Below are 21,971 nucleotides of genomic sequence, written 5' to 3'. Positions count from 1 at the left end.
AATGGCAACCAAAATGACATTTGCTAATATCATGTCCCTACTGTTCACCGTTTGGGATTATTTTCTGTTATATAGTATAGAGTATGATCTTCATTGTTTCATATGAACAAATGTTGGATTTCTTACAAACAATCCTCATGAATAGATAGTAGGGCTAGAGCATTCAACCGATTTTGACCAGTCGAATTTCTTAAAAATGTTTAGTGCTACAATGTTCGGCATCAGCTGTGGATACAAGTGTCACTAAAATAATTTCAATTAATTGTATAATAGCTATGAATATTTTTATGAGTGAATCTAAAAGCATGAATGCAGCAAGATCCATTAAAATAATGCTGTAAAATTTACAAAATTTGATATAGTTAACTTTTAATCTATAATTGGTTCTGGATATTGCCTCGGTATTTGGAAGCATAATGAATTGGTTAGGTATATGTGTATGGAAGAACTAAAATTTATCTAGTTCATTTTGTATACATTTTTCTAATAATATTAGACTACAGATGTTGCTTGTCGTTCGCAGTTCATAGTCATATTACAGTATTTAAAAAATCGCAGCTGATTGAAAGATTAAGGACTTGAAGAAACTGCAAGTTAAGATCACGACATTCCATTAGTTAAGATTATAAATAACAAAAGATTATCTGTACCATTATTTTGTTTTAATTTTTGCTTGTTTAATCATTTGTATTTAATATATACGTGCATTTATCATCGAACTTTATGTATTATATATAAATTTATGAAAGCAGACTATTAATTATTAATGAAATACGTATTACATAGTAACACTTTAAATAAAGTCTAAAAATCGAACAATATTTAAATTAGAGCAATTACTAATGTATTATGTACTAGTTTCAAAGGATATTTAAAAATAAAACAAAGAGTAAAGAAATTATTATTTATTCTTAAAATGTATATATTACAGTGAATGTGTATTATCAGTGAAGTTATATTTCAACTGGTAGATATAAACATATACATTTCTATTACCGAAAATACATTTTTTAACTGATGGTAGCTAGTAAAATTATATACTGCTTTTAAACTGTTTTTAAAATTTAATTGGACAGTTAAAAAATATCCATTTGCTGTTCAATAAATATCACTATATGTCGTAAAACAGATTGTTTAATTTTAAACGCTTTTCCACATATTCAACATCGTTGTGAGTTTTCATATGTTTAAAAAGATTTTTTTTAAATTTGGATGCTTTTCCACAAATTTCACATTTAAATCTACAAACATCGCTATGAATTTTTATATGTTGTGAGAGATAATCTTTAGTGATGAATGTTTTTTGACATTTATCACATTCAAATTTACGATCAACGATGTGAGTTGGCATATGTTGTGAAAGGATTTGTTTACTTTTAAATGCTTTTTCACATTTTTCACATTTAAAGTCACAAACATTGCTATGAGTTTGCATATGTTGTGTGAGGTTTCCTCTATTTTTAAATGCTTTTCCACATCTTTCACATTCAAAATGACGGACATCGCTATGAGTTTTCATATGTCCTGAAATATAATATTTAAATTTGAATGCTTTTCCACATATATCACATTCAAAGTTACGAACATCACTATGAATTGGAATATGTTGTGAAAGACTTTGTTTAGTTTTAAATACTTTTCCACAATTTTCACATTTAAAGTCATAAACATCGCTATGAATTAGCATATGATGTGAGAGACTTCTTATAGTTTTGAACCCTTTTACACATTTTTCACATTTAAATTCATAAATATCGCTATGAATATGCATATGATGTGTGAGATTTCTTTTAGTTTTAAAAGCTTTTCCACATTTTTCACATTTAAAGTCATAAAGATTGTTATGAATATGCATATGATTTGAAAGAATTTTTTTAGTTTTTAACGCTTTTCCACATTTTTCACATTCAAATTCAGGAGCAACTTGATGGGTTTGTATATGATGTGAAAGATTATTTTCAGTAATAAATGTTTTTCGACATTGTTTACATTCAAAGTCATGAACATCTCTATGAGTTGGCATATGTTGTGAAAGACCTTGTTTAGTTTTAAATGCTTTTTCACATTTTTCACATTTAAAGTCATAAACATTGGTATGAAATTGCATATGCTGCTTGAGATATTTTTTAGTTTTGAATGCTTTTTCACATTTATCACACTTAAACACACAAACATCACTATGAGAGTGCATATGTTGTAAAAGATATTGTTTATTTTTAAATGCTTTTTTACATTTTTCACATTCAAAGTCGCAAACATCCCTATGAGTTTGCATTAGTCTCAATTTTTTAGTATTTCTTGCCTTTTCACATTGAAAATTATTATATTTTTTTCTTTCTGATTCCTAAAATTAAAATTATGTTAGAAAGTATAACAATCATAATAAATAGAATGTTCGGCTTTTACTTTGGTGACGTAAATTTGTTGAGATGAAATGTTCGCTCGGATGGTGTTCGCTTGAAGTACATCTTTAACATCGTGCATTTCTGAAATCATGTATTAATCTACAGTAGGTTACATATGTGTATTAAAATGTGACAGTATACATATAAATATTTTTACCCATTTCAAACAAGGTATCCACATCATCTTTGATTGTATCTTCGCTGCTATCATTTTCGCATTTTACATTTGAGAACTTTGAAATGAAGCATTGAAAGTATTATTTAAAATCATATGCATTTAAGCGTCTGCCATACTTTCTACCACAGGTCACACTGATGAAAGGAAATTGTTTTAAAACACACTAAATAAAAATCCCAAAAAAATTAAATATAATTTATTAGCATGAATAAAAATGAATAAATTATTATCGTAAAAATAAAATAACACTATAGTATATTTTTTTTCAACAGTCAGTCGGCAATAACAAATGCACGCGGGGTTCACGTGATCGCTGAGGACAGGGCTGAATCAGAACAAATAAACGATTTTTTTTAAATAAATAAAACACTTCATTAATTTTAAAAACATTTACAATTAGAAAACACGTAAAAACTAATACTAAAGGCAAGGATTATAAATAAAACATATTTTAAATACTAAATATATAACAACTTATTGAAAAAAAGCAAATAAAATCGATTTAAGGAATCAATTATAGTTTACATTAATAAAAATGACTGAATATTTAATTCTACCACATTATCTAATTCCCACATATAAATTTCAACCTTATCCTTAACATGCTCAAGGAATTTTTCAAATTTTTGGCGTTATTGTCCCAAAAGTTTCATAAAATAATTTATACGTTTCTGAAAATTTTAATTTATCATGTTTATATTGAATAATATTTAATTTTATGTTAAATAATTCAATAAATTTAATATTTATACACTTCTGCCTTTGTTGATACTTTGTCAATAATTTGGTTAGGATTTTCCAAAATTTCCCTATAATATATATTTAAAATAGTTTTTTTTTTTAAATAATTATGTGGTTTCTTTTAGTCCTTTGTTTTGGAGGACTACAGGGGTTAATTTTAGTATTGGTGTCCGTAGAAGACATTTTTACACTTTAAAAAATTCAGCAACCGTACGCACACCCAAATAAAATCTCGCGAACAGCAAACCAATACTACCCTTTTGAAATAGTGGATCCGTTCAAGTGAACAACCAATTAGAAGCTTTCTGTGAAGAACACGTGATTCTCACGCGTTAAACACTGTTTACATGCGCTGACTGTTGAAAAAAAATAGAGTGTAGTTGTCGGTTTCTCTTTTTGGTTTGAAATAATATTTTTGATTCGGTCTGATTTTTTTTAATCTAGTTTTTAAAATTAATTGTTGAAATTAAATATATAAATTATGTTGTAGCTATGAGCTACACAGCATAAATATTATGAGATCGCATGTGTGCGTCCGAGAGATATGAGATTGCCACTAGTGCATGTTTGACTCTTACCACATTACTGCGTTAATTTGCGCACCAAAAAATTAAATATCATTTTTATTCATTTTAGCACATCAATCAGTGTTCTTTTGGTTTGTCTTTTATGTTGTGGATGATTTGATATTAACACATTGTTTGCGGAACACGTGAAATTACGTTTTCTGTTGACTGGTGGTATACATTGGGTAACGTATTTATATGGCGGATTCCATCGCTCTCCGTTAGATCACAGTTCACACTACCCAAAGCACTTCTATATACTTTTTTTGTATACGATTAATTGAAATAAAAATCAATATAGTTTCAGTTATATACTTTTTTAGCAAATAAGGAACTATTCGTTTATTTCACATGGTCAAAACCTTGAAACAGATCGTATTTATGCCAGATTTTTAATGGGCTGTTTTATATTGCAACTATGTTCAAACCTTTTTTTATACATGGATAGGGGTGGTTCATTGACATGGGGTTGGCGGAAGGGATTTTTTTGTCACGCTTGTCGCATTATGATAGTTTTACTTAATGATTATAAATGGTTCTTCAATGGATCTTGAGTTTAAAAACTTAGTATACGATGAGTTTAGAATTTTAAATTTTATTAAATTATAATAGATACTTATATATTATAGAAGTATAGTTATAGTATACTTATAGAAGCTATGACGATTTTTTTGCATGCAAATAATTCTGCGCAGGACCTCGATTTTCGCCTGCGCCAGGCGAGATATGGCATGGAATTATACCCAAAACCAATGTGCTAAATGACGTTGAAGTTTACTGGGAACCATCGCTTTAGTTGAGAGATGTGTTAACCCTTTGGACGCGATAGTCGACTGTAGTCGCACAACTGATTTTTTTATCTCTTTACGCAAAAATCAGTAAAAAAAATGCTTTTCAAGAAAAAACTTTTCTTTTGTGAATAAACATAAAATATCATTTTAAATAAATAAAAATTAAAAAAACAGAATATTTAAACACAGAATCAAGGTAAAATTTGCATTTTTCAAAAAATAAAAATTTAATATTATTTTTGATTAATGCGTCCGAAGGGTTAAGCAAATCATACGAAAAGAATAATATAAAACCATACTGGATGTATTTTATATTATAGTTTGTTTACGTTTAAAATATTTTCTCTTCACTAAAAATCTATTAAGAACATAAAATAATTTATATAAATTATAATTAAATCAACAATTTTTCATTCTTAAGAATAATATTGCATTTACTAATCACAATTAAATTACATTTAATATATTCTACGTTTTCATTATTTCACATTTCATAAGTATAGTACAACTACATAAATCATCAAAAAAAATCGTTTAGTTGAAAAAACATTTGAAAAATCCAAAAATCACATTAAAATAAATAATAGACGGAATAACTGAAGTACTTCCATTTTTAAACAGAAACATAAATTTTCGTTCTACTATCCAGAGTATGAAACTCTTTTTTAGCAACACGCTCTTGGATCTCAAATTGCAAAGTGAATTGTGATTTGCATTAACTTCGAACTTGCACATGGATGAGTCAACATACAGGTGTGTATGAAATAAACTGTGTTATGTGTTTTTTCTTTCTCATGCACACGCAAGTGCGACTGTGCGAGACAATACGCAGATAACAACAATCTTGATAATGGTGGGGCCTTAATGTGGTATTTTTTTCATAGCGTTATTTACGAAATGGTAATGTTCATCGCGGCACACAGTTTGGCAGACACTACATTAACAAGTGGTTTAACCAATACAATTGTTCTTTACCTCTACTGTAGAATGAATCGCGTCAACGAAAGGAAGCGTTTCTTTGACGTCATCGATGTCAGGTTCTACAAATATTAATATCAAATAGTTGAAAAATGTAAATACTATGTATAATATTTCGTTTCCAACTGAGAGTAAATTGCTTTAACGGACAAATAATTGTATCCGTAAAGCAAAACTTTAAAGGTATTACATCCTTCGTTAAGATTCTTAATTATAATTGAATAAAATAAAATAGTACCGGTTTTAATAAACGCCATTGTGACAGCGCTCAGCTGACAGTTCATTACCAAGGTTTGGTCTAAATGCGACTAATTGTTGGGTATGGCTAAAAAACAGGGGTACGCCAATTTGCGGGCTTGTTGAAATTATCATGAGCCTTGCTAAAAATTAAAATAATATTTTTAAAATGTAATATATTTATATAAAAAAAATGATAAAAAATCACCTCAGATATGACATTTGAGAGAAAATGATTTTTGGACATAGTGTCCCTGTGAATCTCGAAATGTAGTAAGATCTTATCAGTAAATCAATTTTCACAGGATTATACAAATTTCTCTAAGAAAAAAATTAATTTAGTCAATAGACTGAAAGCGTTTCAGACGTAGCTGTATATTTATGTTGAGAGTTCTGATGTGATCGAGACTTCTATCGTGTATCAAACATAGGAAGAACGAGTACAAGGTCCAGAATATAAGCTTTTTCATACCTCAATTGTAGGAAAAAATGGATTGAAATAAAGAAAATGTCTTTGTTTCGAAACATACGCCTATGGACAGGGATGATCGTATCATTTAATATAATTATTTTTTGTGTATTATTTTAATTATGCATTAATCTTTGTGTATTGAAATAATATAATTATTGTTTTCGACCATCGTGACGCATTGAGGTAACCTGTTAGGTTACGATGGTCTTAATTTAATCTAAGTAAATAAAAAAAAATAATAAGATAAGACTGCTGATGTTGTTTGTCGTCATATTACGGTATTTAAAAATTGCAGTTGATTGGAAAACATGAAAAATTTCATCTAATTAAAAACTTGAAGGAACTTCAAGTTGAGATCAGAACATTATATTATTCAGAATTATAAATAACAAAAGATTCTCTCTACTATTTTTAAATAATGGTTACTAAATAAGCAAAATAATGATTATCTTGCATTTATTTGTGCTTTATTGTTTGTATTTATTTTATAGGTGTATTTATCATTGAACAATTAATAAAATACGTTTTACATAGTAAAACTTAAATGAAAAACTCTAAGTATACTTAATACAATAAGTCCTAAACTTTTTATAAAAGTCCAAAAATCAAACAAAACTTAAATTAGAGCCATTATCGATGCATTATGTACTGGTTTCAAAGGATATGTGAAAATAAAATAATCATTACATTAGTACACTCAAGAAAACAAAGCGTAAAAAAAATATTTATTCTTAAATTGTATATGGTATATTAAATGTGTATTACCAGTGAAGATATATTTTCATTGACGTTTCAGTGAAATCATATCCGAATACATTTCACCGGTAGATGGGCGTTTTGCAACTGTCAAATCGAGCTTCAATGACAGGTTAGAACAGCATATAATTTCACGAATGAGTGTGTACCGAATTATTTGCGCAGTGAATTAATATAAGGTGACCAGATTTTGAAAATAGCAAATGACACTGTGGGGGGTATTTTTATTGAAACTCGCGTTAATGACTGCAACCAAAGATTATAATTTGTAATAATAGGAGAAACTAGACAATATAATGTAAAGGATGGGACCACAAAAAGTCTTGAAAAAAAGGGTTTCACATAAATAATACGCAAGTATTCTCCGATACATGTAAAGAATATTTATTTGTTACGAAACGGTCACGTGAAACAATATATGTATTACCGGAAGACAAAACACAGTAATGTCACAATATTCCCGTTGCATAATTCGACATCAGAAAGATACCCATCAAGCAAATGTCACTTTCTAAAGGCGTATACATATTTCGTTGTTTTAAGAAACGAGTGCAACTCTTGGCTGGATGATCGCTGCGTGATTGTGATTCGTCAGCGAGCTTTGCAACCCTTAATACTTAGGCTGGTCTCCAATGAGAAGTTGGTCTACAAACAGTTTCCACCTTCGTCTTTTTGGCTGCAAAGTCACACCCCTTAAGGTTCGAAAACCTTAAAAGTTACAAATAAAATTTCTAAATGATTAAATTTAGTTTTCAATATTTTTATACATTTTTCACATTTAAAGCAACAATAATAATGGTTTTATATTTGAATGATTTCTTAATTCAAATGGTTTACCATCGTTATATGTTATCAAACACTTATATTGTAAAAGAATGAATTTTGCATTGAATGTTCTAGGAGTGTGCTTTTACAGATTTTTTTCATTCACAAACATTTTATGTGTTGTGAAAGACTTTGTTTAGTTTTAAATGCTTTTCCACATTTTTCACATTCAAAGTCACGAGTATCGCTATGAATTGGCATGTGTCGGTAAACACTTTGTTTGGTTTTAAATGATTTTCCACATATTTCACATTTAAATTGACGAATATCGCTATGAGATCGCATGTGTCGTGGAAGATATTTTTTAGTTTTGAATTGTTTTCCACATATATCACATTTAAAGTCACTAATAATTTTATGAGTTTGCATATGTTTTGAAAGATATTGTTTGATTTTGAATGCTTTTCCACATTTTTCACATTCAAAGTCACGAACATTGATATGAATTTGCATATGTTGTGAAAGATAGTTTTCAGTTATGAATGTTTTTCGACATATTTCACATTCATAATCACGGGTGTCGCTATGAATTGACATGTGTAGAGAAATTTTTTGTTTGGTTTTAAATGCTTTTCCACATTTTTCACATTCAAAGTCACGTACATCGCTATGAGTTTGCATATGATATCTGAGTAAACGTTTTGATTTGGATGCTTTTCCACATTTTTCACATTTAAAGTCACGAGCAACGCTATGAGTTTGCATATGTTGTAAAAGATTATTTTCAGTAATGAATGTTTTTCGACAATTTTTACATTCAAAGTCACGAACATCGCTATGAGTTGACATATGCTGTGAAAGATTTTGTTTACTTTTAAATGCTTTTCCACATTTTCCACATTTAAAGTCACAAACATCGCTATGAGTTTGCATATGTTGTGAGAGATTTCGTTTAGTTTTGAATGCTTTTTCACATTTTTCACACTTAAAGTTACGAACATCGCTATGTGTTAACATGTGTTCAGAAAGACATTTTTTAGTTTTGCATGCCTTTCCACATTTTTCACATTCAAAATGACGAACATCACTATGAGTTTTCATATGTTGTGAAAGATATTGTTTAAATTTAAATGCTTTTCTGCATATTTCACATTCAAAGTAATGAACATCACTATGAGTTTGCATAAGTCTTGATGTTTTAGTATTTATTGCCTTTCCATATTGTAAGTTAATAAATTTTTCTCTTTCTGAGTTCTAAAAATAAAATTGTATTACGAAGTATAAACATCGAAAAATATAGAATTAAGATAAATAAAATAATTGGTTCTTACTTTGGCGACGTTGTTAATTTGGTGAGTTGTAACGTTTACTTTAAGTATATCTTTAACATCGTGCATTTCTGAAATCATATATTAAGCAACAGCTTCTTACATATGAATATTAAAATAAGACAGTATAAATATATGTATATAAACATTTTCACCAATTTCGAACAAGTCGTCTACATCGTCTTTGATTCTATCCTCGCTGCTATCATATTCACGCTTTACATTTGAGAACTTAAAATGAAGAATTGAAAGCATTATTTAAGATTGCATGCATTAACAAGTGGTTTAAAAACATAATTGTTGGTTACCTCTACTTTACATTGAATCGCATCAACGAAGGAAAATGCTTCTTTTACGTTTTCGATGTCAGGTTCTGCAAAAACGAATAGCAAATAGTAAAAAATGTAAATACAATGTACATACTTTATTTTCAACTGAGTATAAATTCATTTAACGGACAAATGATATTAGCAGAAAAGTAAAATCTTAAGGCTAATAGATCCTTCGTTTAGATGCTTAAATATAAAGAAATAAAATAAAATAGTACCGGTTTTAATAAACGCCATTGTGACAGCGCTCAATTGACAGTTCATTACAAAGTTTGGTCCAAATGCGACTAATTTTTGAGTATGGCCGGAAAAGGAGTTTGTTGAAATAGTTCAAAATTTTCGGGTCAGAATTTATACTAAGATGTCAGAATACATCGGTCAGAATAAATACTGGATCGTCAGAATTTATATTATTATGAAATCAACATTTTGGTATGATAAAAAAAATATGACAAATAGATAATATTTTGCAAACTTTTTATTTATTGAAGTTGGGGCAGGTTTGGAGTTCACGTCCTCTATCTTCGCCTTAAGATGATTCTGAATATGTGCATAAACCTTTTTTATTCAATGGGAGAAAGAACTTTGTAGTAGTATATTTAGTTTTGTTGATAACATGTGCTGACATCTTATGTTTCAAAAATAAAAATACACAGATCTGTTGCTCAGTTTAAAAGTTTTTAACATAGATAATAAAGGCAGTGAAAATAAACGACCACCAGTGATTCATTTTTATAACAGAACAAAAGGCGGTGTTGAACTAGGAGACAAAATGATTCGAGAATATTCTTGTGTACGAGCGGCAAAGCAGTGGCCATTCAGAATATTTATGGAGGTCATTGATATTATGACTTTCGATGCCTATAAGATATGGATTCATAAATATTCTGCTAAAAATTTAAATAATGTTTTTGATATGTGATATACTTAAAAAAAATAATGGTAAAAAATTAAAAAATCATCTTAGGTATAGCATTTGAGGGATTACTTAAAAATGATTTCAGGACATGGTGTCACTGTGAATCTTAGAATGTAAGAGTATATCAGTAGGTCATGTTACTTGTTGTTTGCAATTCATATTCATATTACGGTTGCTGATTGAAAAATATGTGGAATTTTATCAGTTTAAGGACTTGTTGGAAGTTTAGATTAGAGGATAACATTCGTCAGGATTATAAATAAAAGATTATATGTACTATTATTTTGTGCTTGTTTAATCGTTTGTATTTAGTTTATAGATTTATCATATGTACTTTTGAATGCAGACTAATAATAATATACGTTTCACATAGTACCTCTTTAAAGAAAAACTGAATACAGTTAAGTCTTAGACTTTTCGAAATTTTTCATGTAAGTCGAAAAATCTATCAAAACTTAAATTAGAGCGATTATCGATGTATTATGTGCTAGTTTCAAAAGATATGTAAAAATAAACCAAAGTGTAACAAAATTATTAATTATTCTTAAAATGTATACGCTACAGTGAATGTGTATGACCAGTGAAGTTATATTTTCACCTGCGTTTCAGTGAAATCATATATACTTCTACTAGCGAAAATATAATTTAACTGATAGGGCCAATAAAATTATATGCTGCTTCTAAACTGTCAATGAAATTCATTTGCATGTGTCTTTTAAGATCTTTTTTGTTTTGAATGCTTTTCCACATTTTTTACATTTTTCACGCGCAACACTATAAGTTTGCATTGCGTATGTTGTAAAAGATTATCAACAATAATGAATGATTTCTGACATTTTTCACATTCATAATCACGAACATCTCTATGAGTTGGTATGTTTTGTATACTCTTAACCCTTTGGATACTAACCAACGATATATCGTTGTTTATGTAACTGTTGAGAAATGCTAACGATCGTTGTTGGCTCATTGATATTGTTAGAATATTAAAACAGATAGACTATTGTCTGACAACAATTATATTTTTTTGTAGGTGTCAATTTTATAAAAAACTGTAGTTAGTGACTTTTGTCAGTATAGATACGATTTATACACATGTAAATATCTAACATACAATAATTATCTTTCCAAAATTACTGACCTTTAAAATGGATCAGTTGATTATAATAATTACGTTTACTTTCGATATTTATAAAATGTATTTTAACATCTAAATATTGTTCAGAAATTACTCTAATTAATTGTATTAAATGGTTTTCCATCGGAGATTAGTCAAACATGCGGTCATATAGATCTTAAAAGATACATATGCCCATGAAATATTTTAATACCATAATGACAATTTGGTTTTTATTTAATTTTGGCACTGAATTAACTATAGTTTTTATGTTAATATGAATGACATTTTCTGATGGGTATATTAAACCTCTCTAATTTTTTAAGTCGATTAATGAACAACTATGAAAACTATTGTTTTTACAAAATATAACATCACAGCAAGTTTCACATTCTATTATTTTAACTATTGATTTTTATTGGGGTATCTTGTAAACTTATTTTCCTTGGTTCTAAAACAGTATCTAAGTTCACTGCCGCGGACGCAAAATCTTTACTTGTATTATTCAATGAAACATTAATTGAAAGTACTAAATGTTTTTAATTTTTCAAAAAACATTTTTAGTAGTATAAAATAAATCTAATGAAAAATGTTACGAAAATTGTGATTCTATCGTTAGAAGTTCAAAGCAAAGTATTTAAATAAATAATACATAAATTTTTTTTCAAAAATAACTATAAATGGTAGCATTTCTTGCTAGGATTTTAAAAAACATTGTTACAGCCAAAGGGTTAAATGATTTTCCACATTTAAAGTTGCAAACATTGCGATGAGATTTCATATGTTATAAGAGATTTTGTTTAGTTTTGAATGCTTTTTCACATTATTCAAAATAACGAACATCGCTATGAGTTTTCATATGTTGTAAAAGATATGGTTTAAATTTGAATGCTTTTCCGCATATTTGACATTCAAAGTCACAAACATTACTATGAATTTTAATATGTTGTGAAAGATATTGTTTAATTTTGAATGCTTTTCCACATCTTTCACATTCAAAGTTACGATTGTCGCTATGAGTTAACATGTGTTTAGAAAGATATCTTTTAGTTTTGCATGCTTTTCCACATTTTTCACATTTAAAGTCACAAACATCGTTATGTGATTGCATATGATCTAAAAGATATCGTTTATTTTTTAATACTTTTTCACATTTTTCACACTTAAAGCCAAAAACATTGCTATGAGTTAACATATGTTCAGAAAGATAATATTTGTTTTTCAATGATTTTCCACATTTATCACATTCAACATTACGAACATCACTATGAGTTTTCATATGTTTTACAATGTATTGTTTAAATTTAAATGATTTTCTGCATATTTCACATTCAAAGTCACGATCATCGTTATGAGTTAACATATGATGTGAAAGATTTTGTTTTCTTTTGAAAACTTTTTTACATTTATTACATTTAAAGTCACGAACATCACTATGTGATAACATGTGTTCAGAAAGACATCTTTTAGTTTTGCATGTTTTTCCACATTTATCACATTCAAAATGACGAACATCGCTATGTGTTATCATATGTTGTGAAAGATATTGTTTAAGTTTGAATACTTTTTCGCATATTTCACATTCAAAGACACGAACATCACTATGAGTTTGCATTAGTCTTGATTTTTTAGTATTTATTGTCTTTTCACATGGCAAATTGTTAATTTTTTCTCTTTCTGACTCCTAAAATTAAAATTGTATTACGTAGTATAAACATCGAAATAAATAGAATATTCGGTTCTTACTTTGGTGATGTTGTAAATTAGGTGAGATGAATCGTTTACTTTAAGTATATCTTTAACATCGTGCATTTCTGAAATCATATATTAATTAACAGTATTAAAATGTGATAGTATAAGTATAAATAAATATTTTTACCCATTTCGAACAAGTCGTCTACATCGTCAATGATTGTATCTTCGCTGCTATCGTATTCGCGTTTTACATTTGGAAACTTTAAAACGAAGAATTGAAAGCATTATTTAAAATCGCATGCATTAACAAGTGATTTAAAAAACATAATTGTCCATTACCTCTACTTTACATTGAATCGCGTCAACGAAAGGAAGCGTTTGTTTGACATTATCGATGTCAGGTTCTGCAAAAATTATCATCAACTAGTAAAACAATGTAAATACTATGTACTTGGTTTTCAACCGAGTATAAATTGATTTAACAGAGAACTGATATTAGCGGAAAAGCAGAACCTTAAAGTTAATACATTCTTTGTTTAGATTTTTAATTATAATCAAATAAAATAAGATAGTACCGGTTTTAATAAACGCCATTGTGACAGCGTCAAACTGACAGTTCATTACAAAGTTTGGTCCAAATGCGACTAATTGTTGAGTATGGCCGGAAAACAGGGTAGCGATATTTAGCGCCCTCGTGAAAATCATAATGAACCTTGCTAAAAATTAAAATAATATATCAAAATTGTGATATACTTGTATAAAAATGATAATATATATTTTAAAAAAGTATCGCAAGTATAACTTCTGTAAGATTACTTTAAACGATTCTTAGACTTGTGTCTATGTGAATTTCAGAACGTGAAAGCATATCAGTAGATTAATTTATATAGCATTATGCAAATTGCACTATTAATTGGAAGAAAAGTTTATATCATTCAGTCGGTTACAAATTTTTATTAATTTTTTGTGGTTGTTATGCATTTTTAAACGATACTTACACACAAAAAAGTTTAATAACAAACAAAATTAATACGGACAAATATAATTAAGAAATAAACTCATAAAATATTATTAGACCATAAGAAAAACATTAATTTTGTCGAATAAAACAAAAAAAGATTTTATAGAATATTACATTAATAAATTTGTAAGAGTGCATATGAAATAATTTTTATGTGGTCCTATTATTTTTTTAAATTACATATTATATATATTTACTAAATTTAATATATTTTATCGCTATATTTTTTACAATAATATATGTATATATAAATGTACATGTATTTTGTAAGACTCGCAAAGTCGTGGCTTTTAGGGTAGAATCGAAGTCGTAAAATATCGATCGATTTCGACTCCATATTTTAATAAACACACAAATTATCAGTAAAATAAACTATTTATTATTTAATAAGCTTTCCCGCTACTAAATATAAGAAAATATTTAAGACAATTTTTTCTCCTTTATTTTTAATTTATCTTTTGACAAGTTATTTTTATAACTACATATTTCTTACTCTTTGCCTTGGTTAATATTTGCTGAAACCGTTGACGACCTTCAGAGATCCATGGATAGTATAAATAAATAATGTATAAAAAAAGCCTACGAATAAACATCATAAACCCAAATGTTTGGTTTAGCTTGATTTCCATGGGCTGGGTAAACTTAATATTATCTCCGTCTATACAGAAATAAAATTGAGAGATGATGAAATGAGCCCCGACGAAGAGATAAGAGTCTGCATAGAATCTGCTAGAAGTAAGTTTTATAAATTTAAAGCTGCTCTATCAAACAAGCACTTACATTTTCTGACCATAATTGAATTGAATAAGGTGCTATTGTACAGATGTTAGATCTGAAAATTAATGGTGACTGAAAGTGTTTGAGTCGTAGCTGTATATTTATGTTTAAGGTTTTACAGATTGAGTATTCAATTACTGAATTCTCTTCATGATAATCCTATCATGAAGAGAAGAAGATGCGAACAACTTCTTTTGATTATCATACGAAGGAAGATGGAGTACAAGGTCTGGAACAAGAGCTTCTTCATACCTTAATAATAGGAAAAATTGCATTAAAAAATGGATAGGAAAAAAGATGTCTTGTTTGCGAAACAATTATTCACGGGGATGATAGCTGTAGTATTTCGTGCAGCCAAGGACCGAATGGTACACTTGGAACTTATCAACAAGGTGGTAACCATTGTCTGTAATCGGACATGTCACAATAAGAAAAACTGAAAATATTATAATTAAATATTTAAACATTTATTATGCATATATTTTGTCACTTTCAAATAAAAACAATGAACTTTTTTGGAAAACCGTTTTTAATATCTGACCACGCACAAGTTGTTTGGAAAGGAAGCCACTGAACCAAATTACACCGGCTTATCTGAATGACTACGATTTTCAATTAAATAAGTTCACGACTAAGCTAAACAGTTTTTGACTTATATTTGATATCATATTAAGTCTAAGAAAATAGTATATATTGCATATAAGATCATTTCACATAAAATATTTTTCTCTTAGATTTTAAGCATAAACAAAGTAATTAATATTTTAAGGTACCATTTTAAAATAGAAGATTTTGTTCAACATTGTTTGAATAAAAAAGAGGACAATTTAAATGTGCAATATATAAATTATCTTGTTATATAAAACGATTTTTTTCACATTCAAAAACACGAACATCGCTATGAGTTTAAATATGTTGTAAAAGATTATTTTCAATAATAAATGTTATTCGCCATAAAATCAAGACCATCGGCTATGAGTTGGCATATGTTGTGAAAGACATTGTTTACTTTTAAATGCTTTTCCACATTTTTCACATTTAAAGTCACGAACATTGTTATGAGATTGTATATGTCGTAAAAGATTTTGTTTACTTTTAAATGTTTTTCCACAATTTTCACATTCAAAGTAACGATCATCGCTATGAATTAACATGTGTTTAGAAAGACATTTTTTAGTTTTCCATGTTTTTCCACATATTTTACAATCATAATGACGAACATCGCTATGAATTTTTATATGTTGTGAAAGATATTGTTTAAATTTGAATGCTTTTTCGCATATTTCACATTCAAACTCACGAACATCGCTATGAATTGGCATATGTTGTGAAAGACATTGTTTACTTTTAAACGCTTTTCCACATTTTTCACATTTAAAATCACAAACATTGCTATGAGATTGCATATGTTGTGAAAGATTTTGTTTGGTTTTAAATGCTTTTTTACATTTTTCACATTCAAAATGACGAACATCACTATGAAATTTTATATGTTGTGAAAGATATTGTTTACTTTTAAATGCTTTTTTACATTTTTCACATTCAAAGTCGCGAACATCACTATGAGTTTGCATTAGTCTTGATTTTTTAGTATCTTTTGCCTTTCCACGTTGAAAATTATTAGATTTTTTTCTTTCTGACTTCTAAAATTAAAATTGTGTTTGGTAGTATAAAAATCGAAATAAATAAAATTAATATAAATAGAATGTTTGGCTCTTACTTTGGTGACGTAAATTTGGTGAGATGAAACGTTCACTCCGATGGTGTTCGCTTGAAGTACATCTTTAACATCGTGCATTTCTGAAATCATATATTGATCTACAGTAGGTTACATATGTATATTGAAATGTTACAGTATACATATCTATGTAAATATTTTTACCTGTTTCGAACAAGTTGTCCACATCGTCTTTGATTGTATCTTCGCTGCTATCGTATTCGCATTTTACATTTGAGTACTTTAGAACGAAGAATTAAAAGCATTATTTAAGATCACAGGCATTAATAAGTGTTTTAACAAATGTGTGTTTGTTACCTCTACTTTACATTGAATCGCGTCAACGAAAGGAGGCGTTATTTTGACATTTTCGATATCAGGTTCTGCAAAAAGTAATATAAACTAGTAAAATAATATAAATACTAAGTATTTCGGTTTCAACTGAATATAAATTGATTTAGCGGATAAATAATATTAGCTGAAAAGCAAAATTTTAAAGTTATTACATCCATCGTTTAGATTTTTAATTATAATAAAATAGTACCGATTTTAATAAACGCCATTGTGACAGCGCTCAACTGACAGTTCATTATTTATGTTTGGTCTAAATGCGACTAATTGTTGAGTATGGCTGGAAAACAGGGAACCGCTAATTGCCCTGCATGTTAAAATTATTATCAACCTCCCTAAAAATAATATTTTTTAAATATGATATACTTTAATTATATCACATTTTAAAAATATAAGCAAGTTTGTTCTTATCTCTCACTTATCACGCAAACGATCGAGAGTGAAATTATCTCACTGCACGCGCCTGACACACACACACACACACATATATATATATATATATATATATATATATATATATATATATGTGAGTGTGTGTGTGTGTGAATGTGTGTATGTGTATATATATGTATGTGTTCAGTGACGAGAGTAAGTGAACTTGTAGATTTTCAGTCAGTTTAAGATCGATCGCGATTGAGAAACATTCCATGCAGTATTGAACCCCTTCGGCTATTTGTAATTTACAAATACATTGCGCCCTTTAATCTTCTTTAAGTGAGAAGTTATTTTTGTTATTCTGTATTATTATTACTACCTAAAACAAAAAGTCAGAATTCACGTTGCAACACAATACAGCAAGATGAAAAGATTAACGAGATGTTTGGAAAAAGGAAAGCTATATATCCATTATGTTAAAAATATATAGGGTAGACAAAAAACCGTAATAAACGAAGCAAAATTAAAGACTATTATGGAAGCTAATACACACCCGAAATTTTGCTACCTCGCTGCGCAGAAATATTAACTTAGTAATTTATTCACATGATAATTTATCGTTTTATTATTTAGCTAATTATTGTGAAAAATAAAAGACGTTTAATCATTTTTATGTGAGTATATATTACGTCAATTGATGCACCCTAATAGAAATAATAAATAAAGATGAAACAGATTATTAATAGATAAAACTGATAATACAAATAAAACAATTATCATAATTTATATACAAAATAATGTTAATTTTAGAACAATTTGAAATATTATGTCTTGGTCTAAATATTCTGAAAAAATCTGATTCAAATATACTTTTTTCTACCTTAAATTTTATCCCTGATTTGTTGGCATCTAAAGAATATATTGTTAGTGTAAAATCAACTCCAAGCCATTCAAAAATAAACACGTCGCTTGCTAGTATTACTAGACTCATTGAAGGCTAAATATAAACTGATATATAATCAAATAACAGTTCATATCAATGTTCTATAAACATGTCTTCGGGTTCCGTATAATTTGCGTCATGATATTTAACTTTATATCAAAGTTCCAAATCTGTATCTGATTCAACGGTTGTGACAAAATTTTCACCCTCTGTTGTAAAATATTTAGAAAAAATGCAGTAATACTAAAAATTAACAATAATCGTTATATATAACAGTTCAACAGTCTTAGTGTATGGAAAGCAATAGTTCATTAATAGTCTAAGGGTATAAAAAATATTAAGTTTAAATCAATAGCAACAAAGACGTGTTCTTATTTTAATAAATTCTGACATAAGCTGGTTCAAAAACAGTTTTAAAATAATTATTTATTGATATCTGTTCCTAAAACTAACAATGTAAACACAAAATTCTGAAAAGCAATTTCAATCACGAATAAATGTATTTTTTTAAATAATTTTATCAATTAGCATGTGGCAATCCTAGTGGACTAATTCGATAAAACAATATTTTTAGCTGATATTCATTTATAGTTTTTGTGTTATTTCATATTTGTTGGAGCTTCACATTTGTATGTATGTTACTAAACAGTTGAATACATTTTTCCATGTAATTTCTTTAATGAACGAATTTTTCACACGGTTGTGCAAGAGCGTACAGTTGACATCCTTGTTATTACAGAAATTCGAACATCGGCGTACCCTTATATCGCCGTATTTTTATAATTTTAAATGTTTTAGATTAAAAATTACAACAATCGATATCAGTTCGCATATATCATGAGATTGTTTTAATTAATGAACATTTTTCGACATTTTTCACATTTATTGAAACAGACATCGATATTAGATATCCATGTATTTAGTAAAAAAAGGATTTAAATTATAATGCTTTTCCATATACTTTTTATTTAAAATAACAAACATCGCTATGTGTACGCATGTGTTTGAAAATATATTTTTTAATTTTGAATGCTTTTCCACATATTTCACATTCAAAGTCACAAACATTGTTATGAGTTTTCATGTGTCGAGAAAGACAATTTTTAGTATTGAATGCTTTTCTACATTTTTTACATTTAAAATCACGTACATCTCTATGAGTTTCCACATGTCGTAAAAGTAGACTTTTCGATTTAAATAGTTTTTTACATTTGTCACATTCAAAGTCACTTATGAGTTTATGAGTTTGCATATGTCGTAAAAGATATTGTTTAAATTTGAATGCTTTTCCACATACACATTCAAAATCACAAACATCTCTATGAGTTTGCATGTGTTTTGAAAGATGTTTTTTAGATTTAAATGTTTTTCCACATTTTTCACATTCAAAATTACGAGTATCGCTATGAGTTTGCATGTGTTTGAAAAGATGTTTTTTAGATTTGAATGTTTTTCCACATTTTCTACATTCAAAGTCACGAGTGTCGTTATGAGTTGGCATGTGTAGTGAAATGTGATGTTTACTTTTAAATGTTTTTCCACATATTTCACATTCAAAGTCACAAACGTCGCTATGAGATTGCATGTGTTGTGAAAGATTTTGTTTAGTTTTGAATGCTTTTTTACATTTTTCACATTCAAAATGACGAACATCTTTATGAGTTTTCATATGTCGTGAAAGAATGGATTTTAATTTAAATGCTTTTCTACATATTTCACATTCAAAGTCACGAACATCGCTATGAATTTGCATGTGTTCTCTAAGACGTTTTTTGGTCTTGCATGCTTTTCCGCATTTTTTACATTCAAAATGACAAACATCGCTATGAGTTTTCTTATGTTGTGAAAGATATTGTTTAAATTTGAATGCTTTTCCACATATTTCACATTCAAAGCCACTTACATTGCTATGAGATTGCATCTGTCTTAAAAGACATTTTTTAGTTTCTATTGTTATTCCGCATTCAATTTTATTATAATTTTCTCTTTTTGATTTCTAAAATAAAATTTTATTAAGTAGTATAAATATCAAAATAAATAAAATTTTTAATTTATTTGGCTATTACTTTCGTGATGTAAATTTGGTGAGACAAAACGTCAACCTTGGTAGTGTTCGATTTTAGTACATCTTTAACGTCGTGTATTTCTGAAATCATATAATAAGTAATGATTATTGACATATTTTAAAATACAATAATATACATGTTTGTAACATATAAATTTACCTATTTCGATCAAGTCATCTACTTCGTCTTTCAATGTATCTTCACTGCTATCGTATTCGTGTTTTAAATTTGAGACCTGTAAAACGAGAATTAAAAACATTATTTAAGAGCACATGCATTAACATAAGGTGACCAAATCTTAAAAATATCAAAGGACACTAAAAAAAAGTTCATCTGAGAAATTTTTGCTAGAGGGAAAAAAATTGAGGATGTCTGGTCACCTTACCTTAATTAACAAGTATATTAACAAATACATTTTCTCAATACCTCTACTTTACATTGAACCGCCCCAACAAAAGGAAGCGTTTCTTTAACGTTTTCGATGTCAGGTTCTGCAAATATGAACATCAACTAGTAAAGAAATATAAATACTAAGTATTTAATTTTTAACTGAGTTATGAATTAATTCGACAGACAAGGGATATTAGTCGAAAAACAAAACATTAAATTTATTTATTTCGTTTAAATTCTTAATTATAATCAAATAAAAGGAATACCGGTTTTGATAAACGCCATTCTGACAGCGCTAAACTGACAGTTCATAACAAAGATTTGGTCCGAGTACGATGAATTATTGAGTATGCCCGAAAAATGTGGAAACGCCAATTGGCGTGCTTTTTTAAATTATTCTGAACCTAGTAGTAAAATCTTAGAGATCATCATAAGCAATGCTATTTTTGCGCGATATTGTGCCATTTTAACATAAAACTAAGGTTGCTAAAAATTAAATTAAAAGATTTTAGATGTGAAACAATTATACAAATAATGGTTGTGAAAAATTAAAAAATATAGCACACTGTACTAGAAACGAGTATTCGTAAAATTAATATCAACCGACTTTTGAACATAGTGTCTTTATAACGTAAGGAATGTAAAAGTATACTAGTAGATCAATTTTCATAGACATATCTGGAGGGAGGAATGGGGCAATTTTTTTGTCTGTTTTCTATTTTAGAGTGCTCTAGAGCAGTGGTGTCCAAAGTGGTATAGTCACCGGCGACTAGTCGACAATGCGTAATAGGCTTAATAGGAGTATGAAGCCATTTTGGGCGGGGGGAGGTGACAAGTGGCAAGTAGACACAGATTGAGCCACTGCAGTAGTATTTTTAATGAATATTATTACAGTTACATGCTAAAAATTAAGTGTGTGAGTGGACGGTTAGCGAGGCCTGAACCGGCTGTGCAAGCCCGCCAAAGCTGCCAAGAGAAGAGAGTCCATCACGCCAGTGCTACCAAAGTGCCGCCAAGTTTATATATACCATAATATACCTAAATTAATACATAT

The 21,971-nt window shown here is 28.4% G+C and overlaps 4 protein-coding genes across 8 annotated transcripts; all 4 read right to left on the bottom strand.

Annotated features, from left to right (window-relative positions):
- Nucleotides 1-892: 892 nt before the first annotated feature.
- Nucleotides 893-5,969, bottom strand: LOC148239538 (uncharacterized). 2 transcript variants are annotated; one of them, XM_088197035.1, is made up of 5 exons: nucleotides 5,898-5,969; nucleotides 5,657-5,721; nucleotides 2,563-2,717; nucleotides 2,407-2,486; nucleotides 893-2,344 (listed from the first exon to the last, which is right to left on the bottom strand). In XM_088197035.1, exons 3-5 carry the CDS (start codon nucleotides 2,564-2,566, stop codon nucleotides 1,112-1,114), a joined length of 1,317 nt encoding a protein of 438 aa, XP_088053161.1. In that variant the 5' UTR covers nucleotides 2,567-2,717; nucleotides 5,657-5,721; nucleotides 5,898-5,969; the 3' UTR covers nucleotides 893-1,111. The 2 variants fall into 2 exon arrangements, with proteins under 2 accessions (XP_088053161.1, XP_088053152.1); XM_088197026.1 differs by having other exon boundaries at nucleotides 2,563-2,638; nucleotides 5,898-5,963.
- Nucleotides 5,970-9,003: 3,034 nt separating this feature from the next.
- LOC148239537 (uncharacterized) lies at nucleotides 9,004-9,835 on the bottom strand. Of its 2 annotated transcripts, XR_015811319.1 has the most exons (5): nucleotides 9,765-9,835; nucleotides 9,526-9,590; nucleotides 9,373-9,448; nucleotides 9,221-9,288; nucleotides 9,004-9,143 (listed from the first exon to the last, which is right to left on the bottom strand). XR_015811319.1 is itself a non-coding variant. In XM_088197170.1 (4 exons), the coding sequence occupies exons 1-4, from the start codon at nucleotides 9,808-9,810 to the stop codon at nucleotides 9,161-9,163; spliced, it is 315 nt and encodes a 104-aa protein (XP_088053296.1). In that variant the 5' UTR covers nucleotides 9,811-9,835; the 3' UTR covers nucleotides 9,014-9,160. The 2 variants fall into 2 exon arrangements, 1 of the variants encoding a protein (XP_088053296.1); XM_088197170.1 differs by having other exon boundaries at nucleotides 9,014-9,288.
- A 902-nt stretch (nucleotides 9,836-10,737) lies between these two features.
- Nucleotides 10,738-13,923, bottom strand: LOC148239536 (uncharacterized). Of its 2 annotated transcripts, none has more exons than XM_088197080.1 (5): nucleotides 13,853-13,923; nucleotides 13,617-13,790; nucleotides 13,462-13,537; nucleotides 13,329-13,396; nucleotides 10,738-13,266 (listed from the first exon to the last, which is right to left on the bottom strand). In XM_088197080.1, exons 2-5 carry the CDS (start codon nucleotides 13,695-13,697, stop codon nucleotides 12,406-12,408), a joined length of 1,086 nt encoding a protein of 361 aa, XP_088053206.1. In that variant the 5' UTR covers nucleotides 13,698-13,790; nucleotides 13,853-13,923; the 3' UTR covers nucleotides 10,738-12,405. The 2 variants fall into 2 exon arrangements, with proteins under 2 accessions (XP_088053206.1, XP_088053197.1); XM_088197071.1 differs by having other exon boundaries at nucleotides 13,617-13,681.
- Nucleotides 13,924-15,523: 1,600 nt separating this feature from the next.
- LOC148239535 (uncharacterized) lies at nucleotides 15,524-21,320 on the bottom strand. Of its 2 annotated transcripts, XM_088197112.1 has the most exons (9): nucleotides 21,184-21,320; nucleotides 20,954-21,018; nucleotides 20,687-20,762; nucleotides 20,528-20,607; nucleotides 20,365-20,457; nucleotides 17,111-17,175; nucleotides 16,958-17,033; nucleotides 16,796-16,875; nucleotides 15,524-16,718 (listed from the first exon to the last, which is right to left on the bottom strand). In XM_088197112.1, exons 1-6 carry the CDS (start codon nucleotides 21,227-21,229, stop codon nucleotides 17,149-17,151), a joined length of 387 nt encoding a protein of 128 aa, XP_088053238.1. In that variant the 5' UTR covers nucleotides 21,230-21,320; the 3' UTR covers nucleotides 15,524-16,718; nucleotides 16,796-16,875; nucleotides 16,958-17,033; nucleotides 17,111-17,148. The 2 variants fall into 2 exon arrangements, with proteins under 2 accessions (XP_088053238.1, XP_088053230.1); XM_088197104.1 differs by lacking the exons at nucleotides 15,524-16,718; nucleotides 16,796-16,875; nucleotides 16,958-17,033; nucleotides 17,111-17,175 and having other exon boundaries at nucleotides 18,873-20,457; nucleotides 21,184-21,306.
- Nucleotides 21,321-21,971: the final 651 nt, after the last annotated feature.

This window comes from Plectrocnemia conspersa, unplaced genomic scaffold, assembly GCF_051122295.1.
Source record: "Plectrocnemia conspersa isolate PC_06_02 unplaced genomic scaffold, ASM5112229v1 ptg000001l, whole genome shotgun sequence".
Lineage (NCBI taxonomy): Eukaryota > Metazoa > Arthropoda > Insecta > Trichoptera > Polycentropodidae > Plectrocnemia > Plectrocnemia conspersa.
The sequence above is the reverse complement of the archived record's forward strand: the minus strand, read 5'-3'. Positions and strand labels throughout refer to the sequence as shown.

Bases quoted from the DNA above. Each gene is read 5' to 3' on its own strand.
- LOC148239537 (XM_088197170.1), bottom strand. From the start codon at position 9,810: ATGAACTGTCAATTGAGCGCTGTCACAATGGCGTTTATTAAAACCG. The intron at 9,449-9,525 runs GTAACCAACAAT...CTTCATTTTAAG, and splicing joins CGATTCAATGTAAAGTAGAG to TTCTCAAATGTAAAGCGTGA. The intron at 9,289-9,372 runs GTGAAAATGTTT...ATATGATTTCAG, and splicing joins AGACGACTTGTTCGAAATTG to AAATGCACGATGTTAAAGAT.
- LOC148239535 (XM_088197104.1), bottom strand. From the start codon at position 21,229: ATGAACTGTCAGTTTAGCGCTGTCAGAATGGCGTTTATCAAAACCG. The intron at 20,763-20,953 runs GTATTGAGAAAA...CTCGTTTTACAG, and splicing joins CGGTTCAATGTAAAGTAGAG to GTCTCAAATTTAAAACACGA. The intron at 20,608-20,686 runs GTAAATTTATAT...ATATGATTTCAG, and splicing joins AGATGACTTGATCGAAATAG to AAATACACGACGTTAAAGAT.
- LOC148239536 (XM_088197071.1), bottom strand. From the start codon at position 13,898: ATGAACTGTCAGTTTGACGCTGTCACAATGGCGTTTATTAAAACCG. The intron at 13,682-13,852 runs GTACTATCTTAT...TAATTTTTGCAG, and splicing joins AATGGCGTTTATTAAAACCG to AACCTGACATCGATAATGTC. The intron at 13,397-13,461 runs GTAAAAATATTT...ATATGATTTCAG, and splicing joins AGACGACTTGTTCGAAATGG to AAATGCACGATGTTAAAGAT.
- LOC148239538 (XM_088197026.1), bottom strand. From the start codon at position 5,943: ATGAACTGTCAGCTGAGCGCTGTCACAATGGCGTTTATTAAAACCG. The intron at 5,722-5,897 runs GTACTATTTTAT...TAATATTTGTAG, and splicing joins AATGGCGTTTATTAAAACCG to AACCTGACATCGATGACGTC. The intron at 2,345-2,406 runs GTAAAAGCCGAA...TTTTAATTTTAG, and splicing joins AACAAATTTACGTCACCAAA to GAATCAGAAAGAAAAAAATA.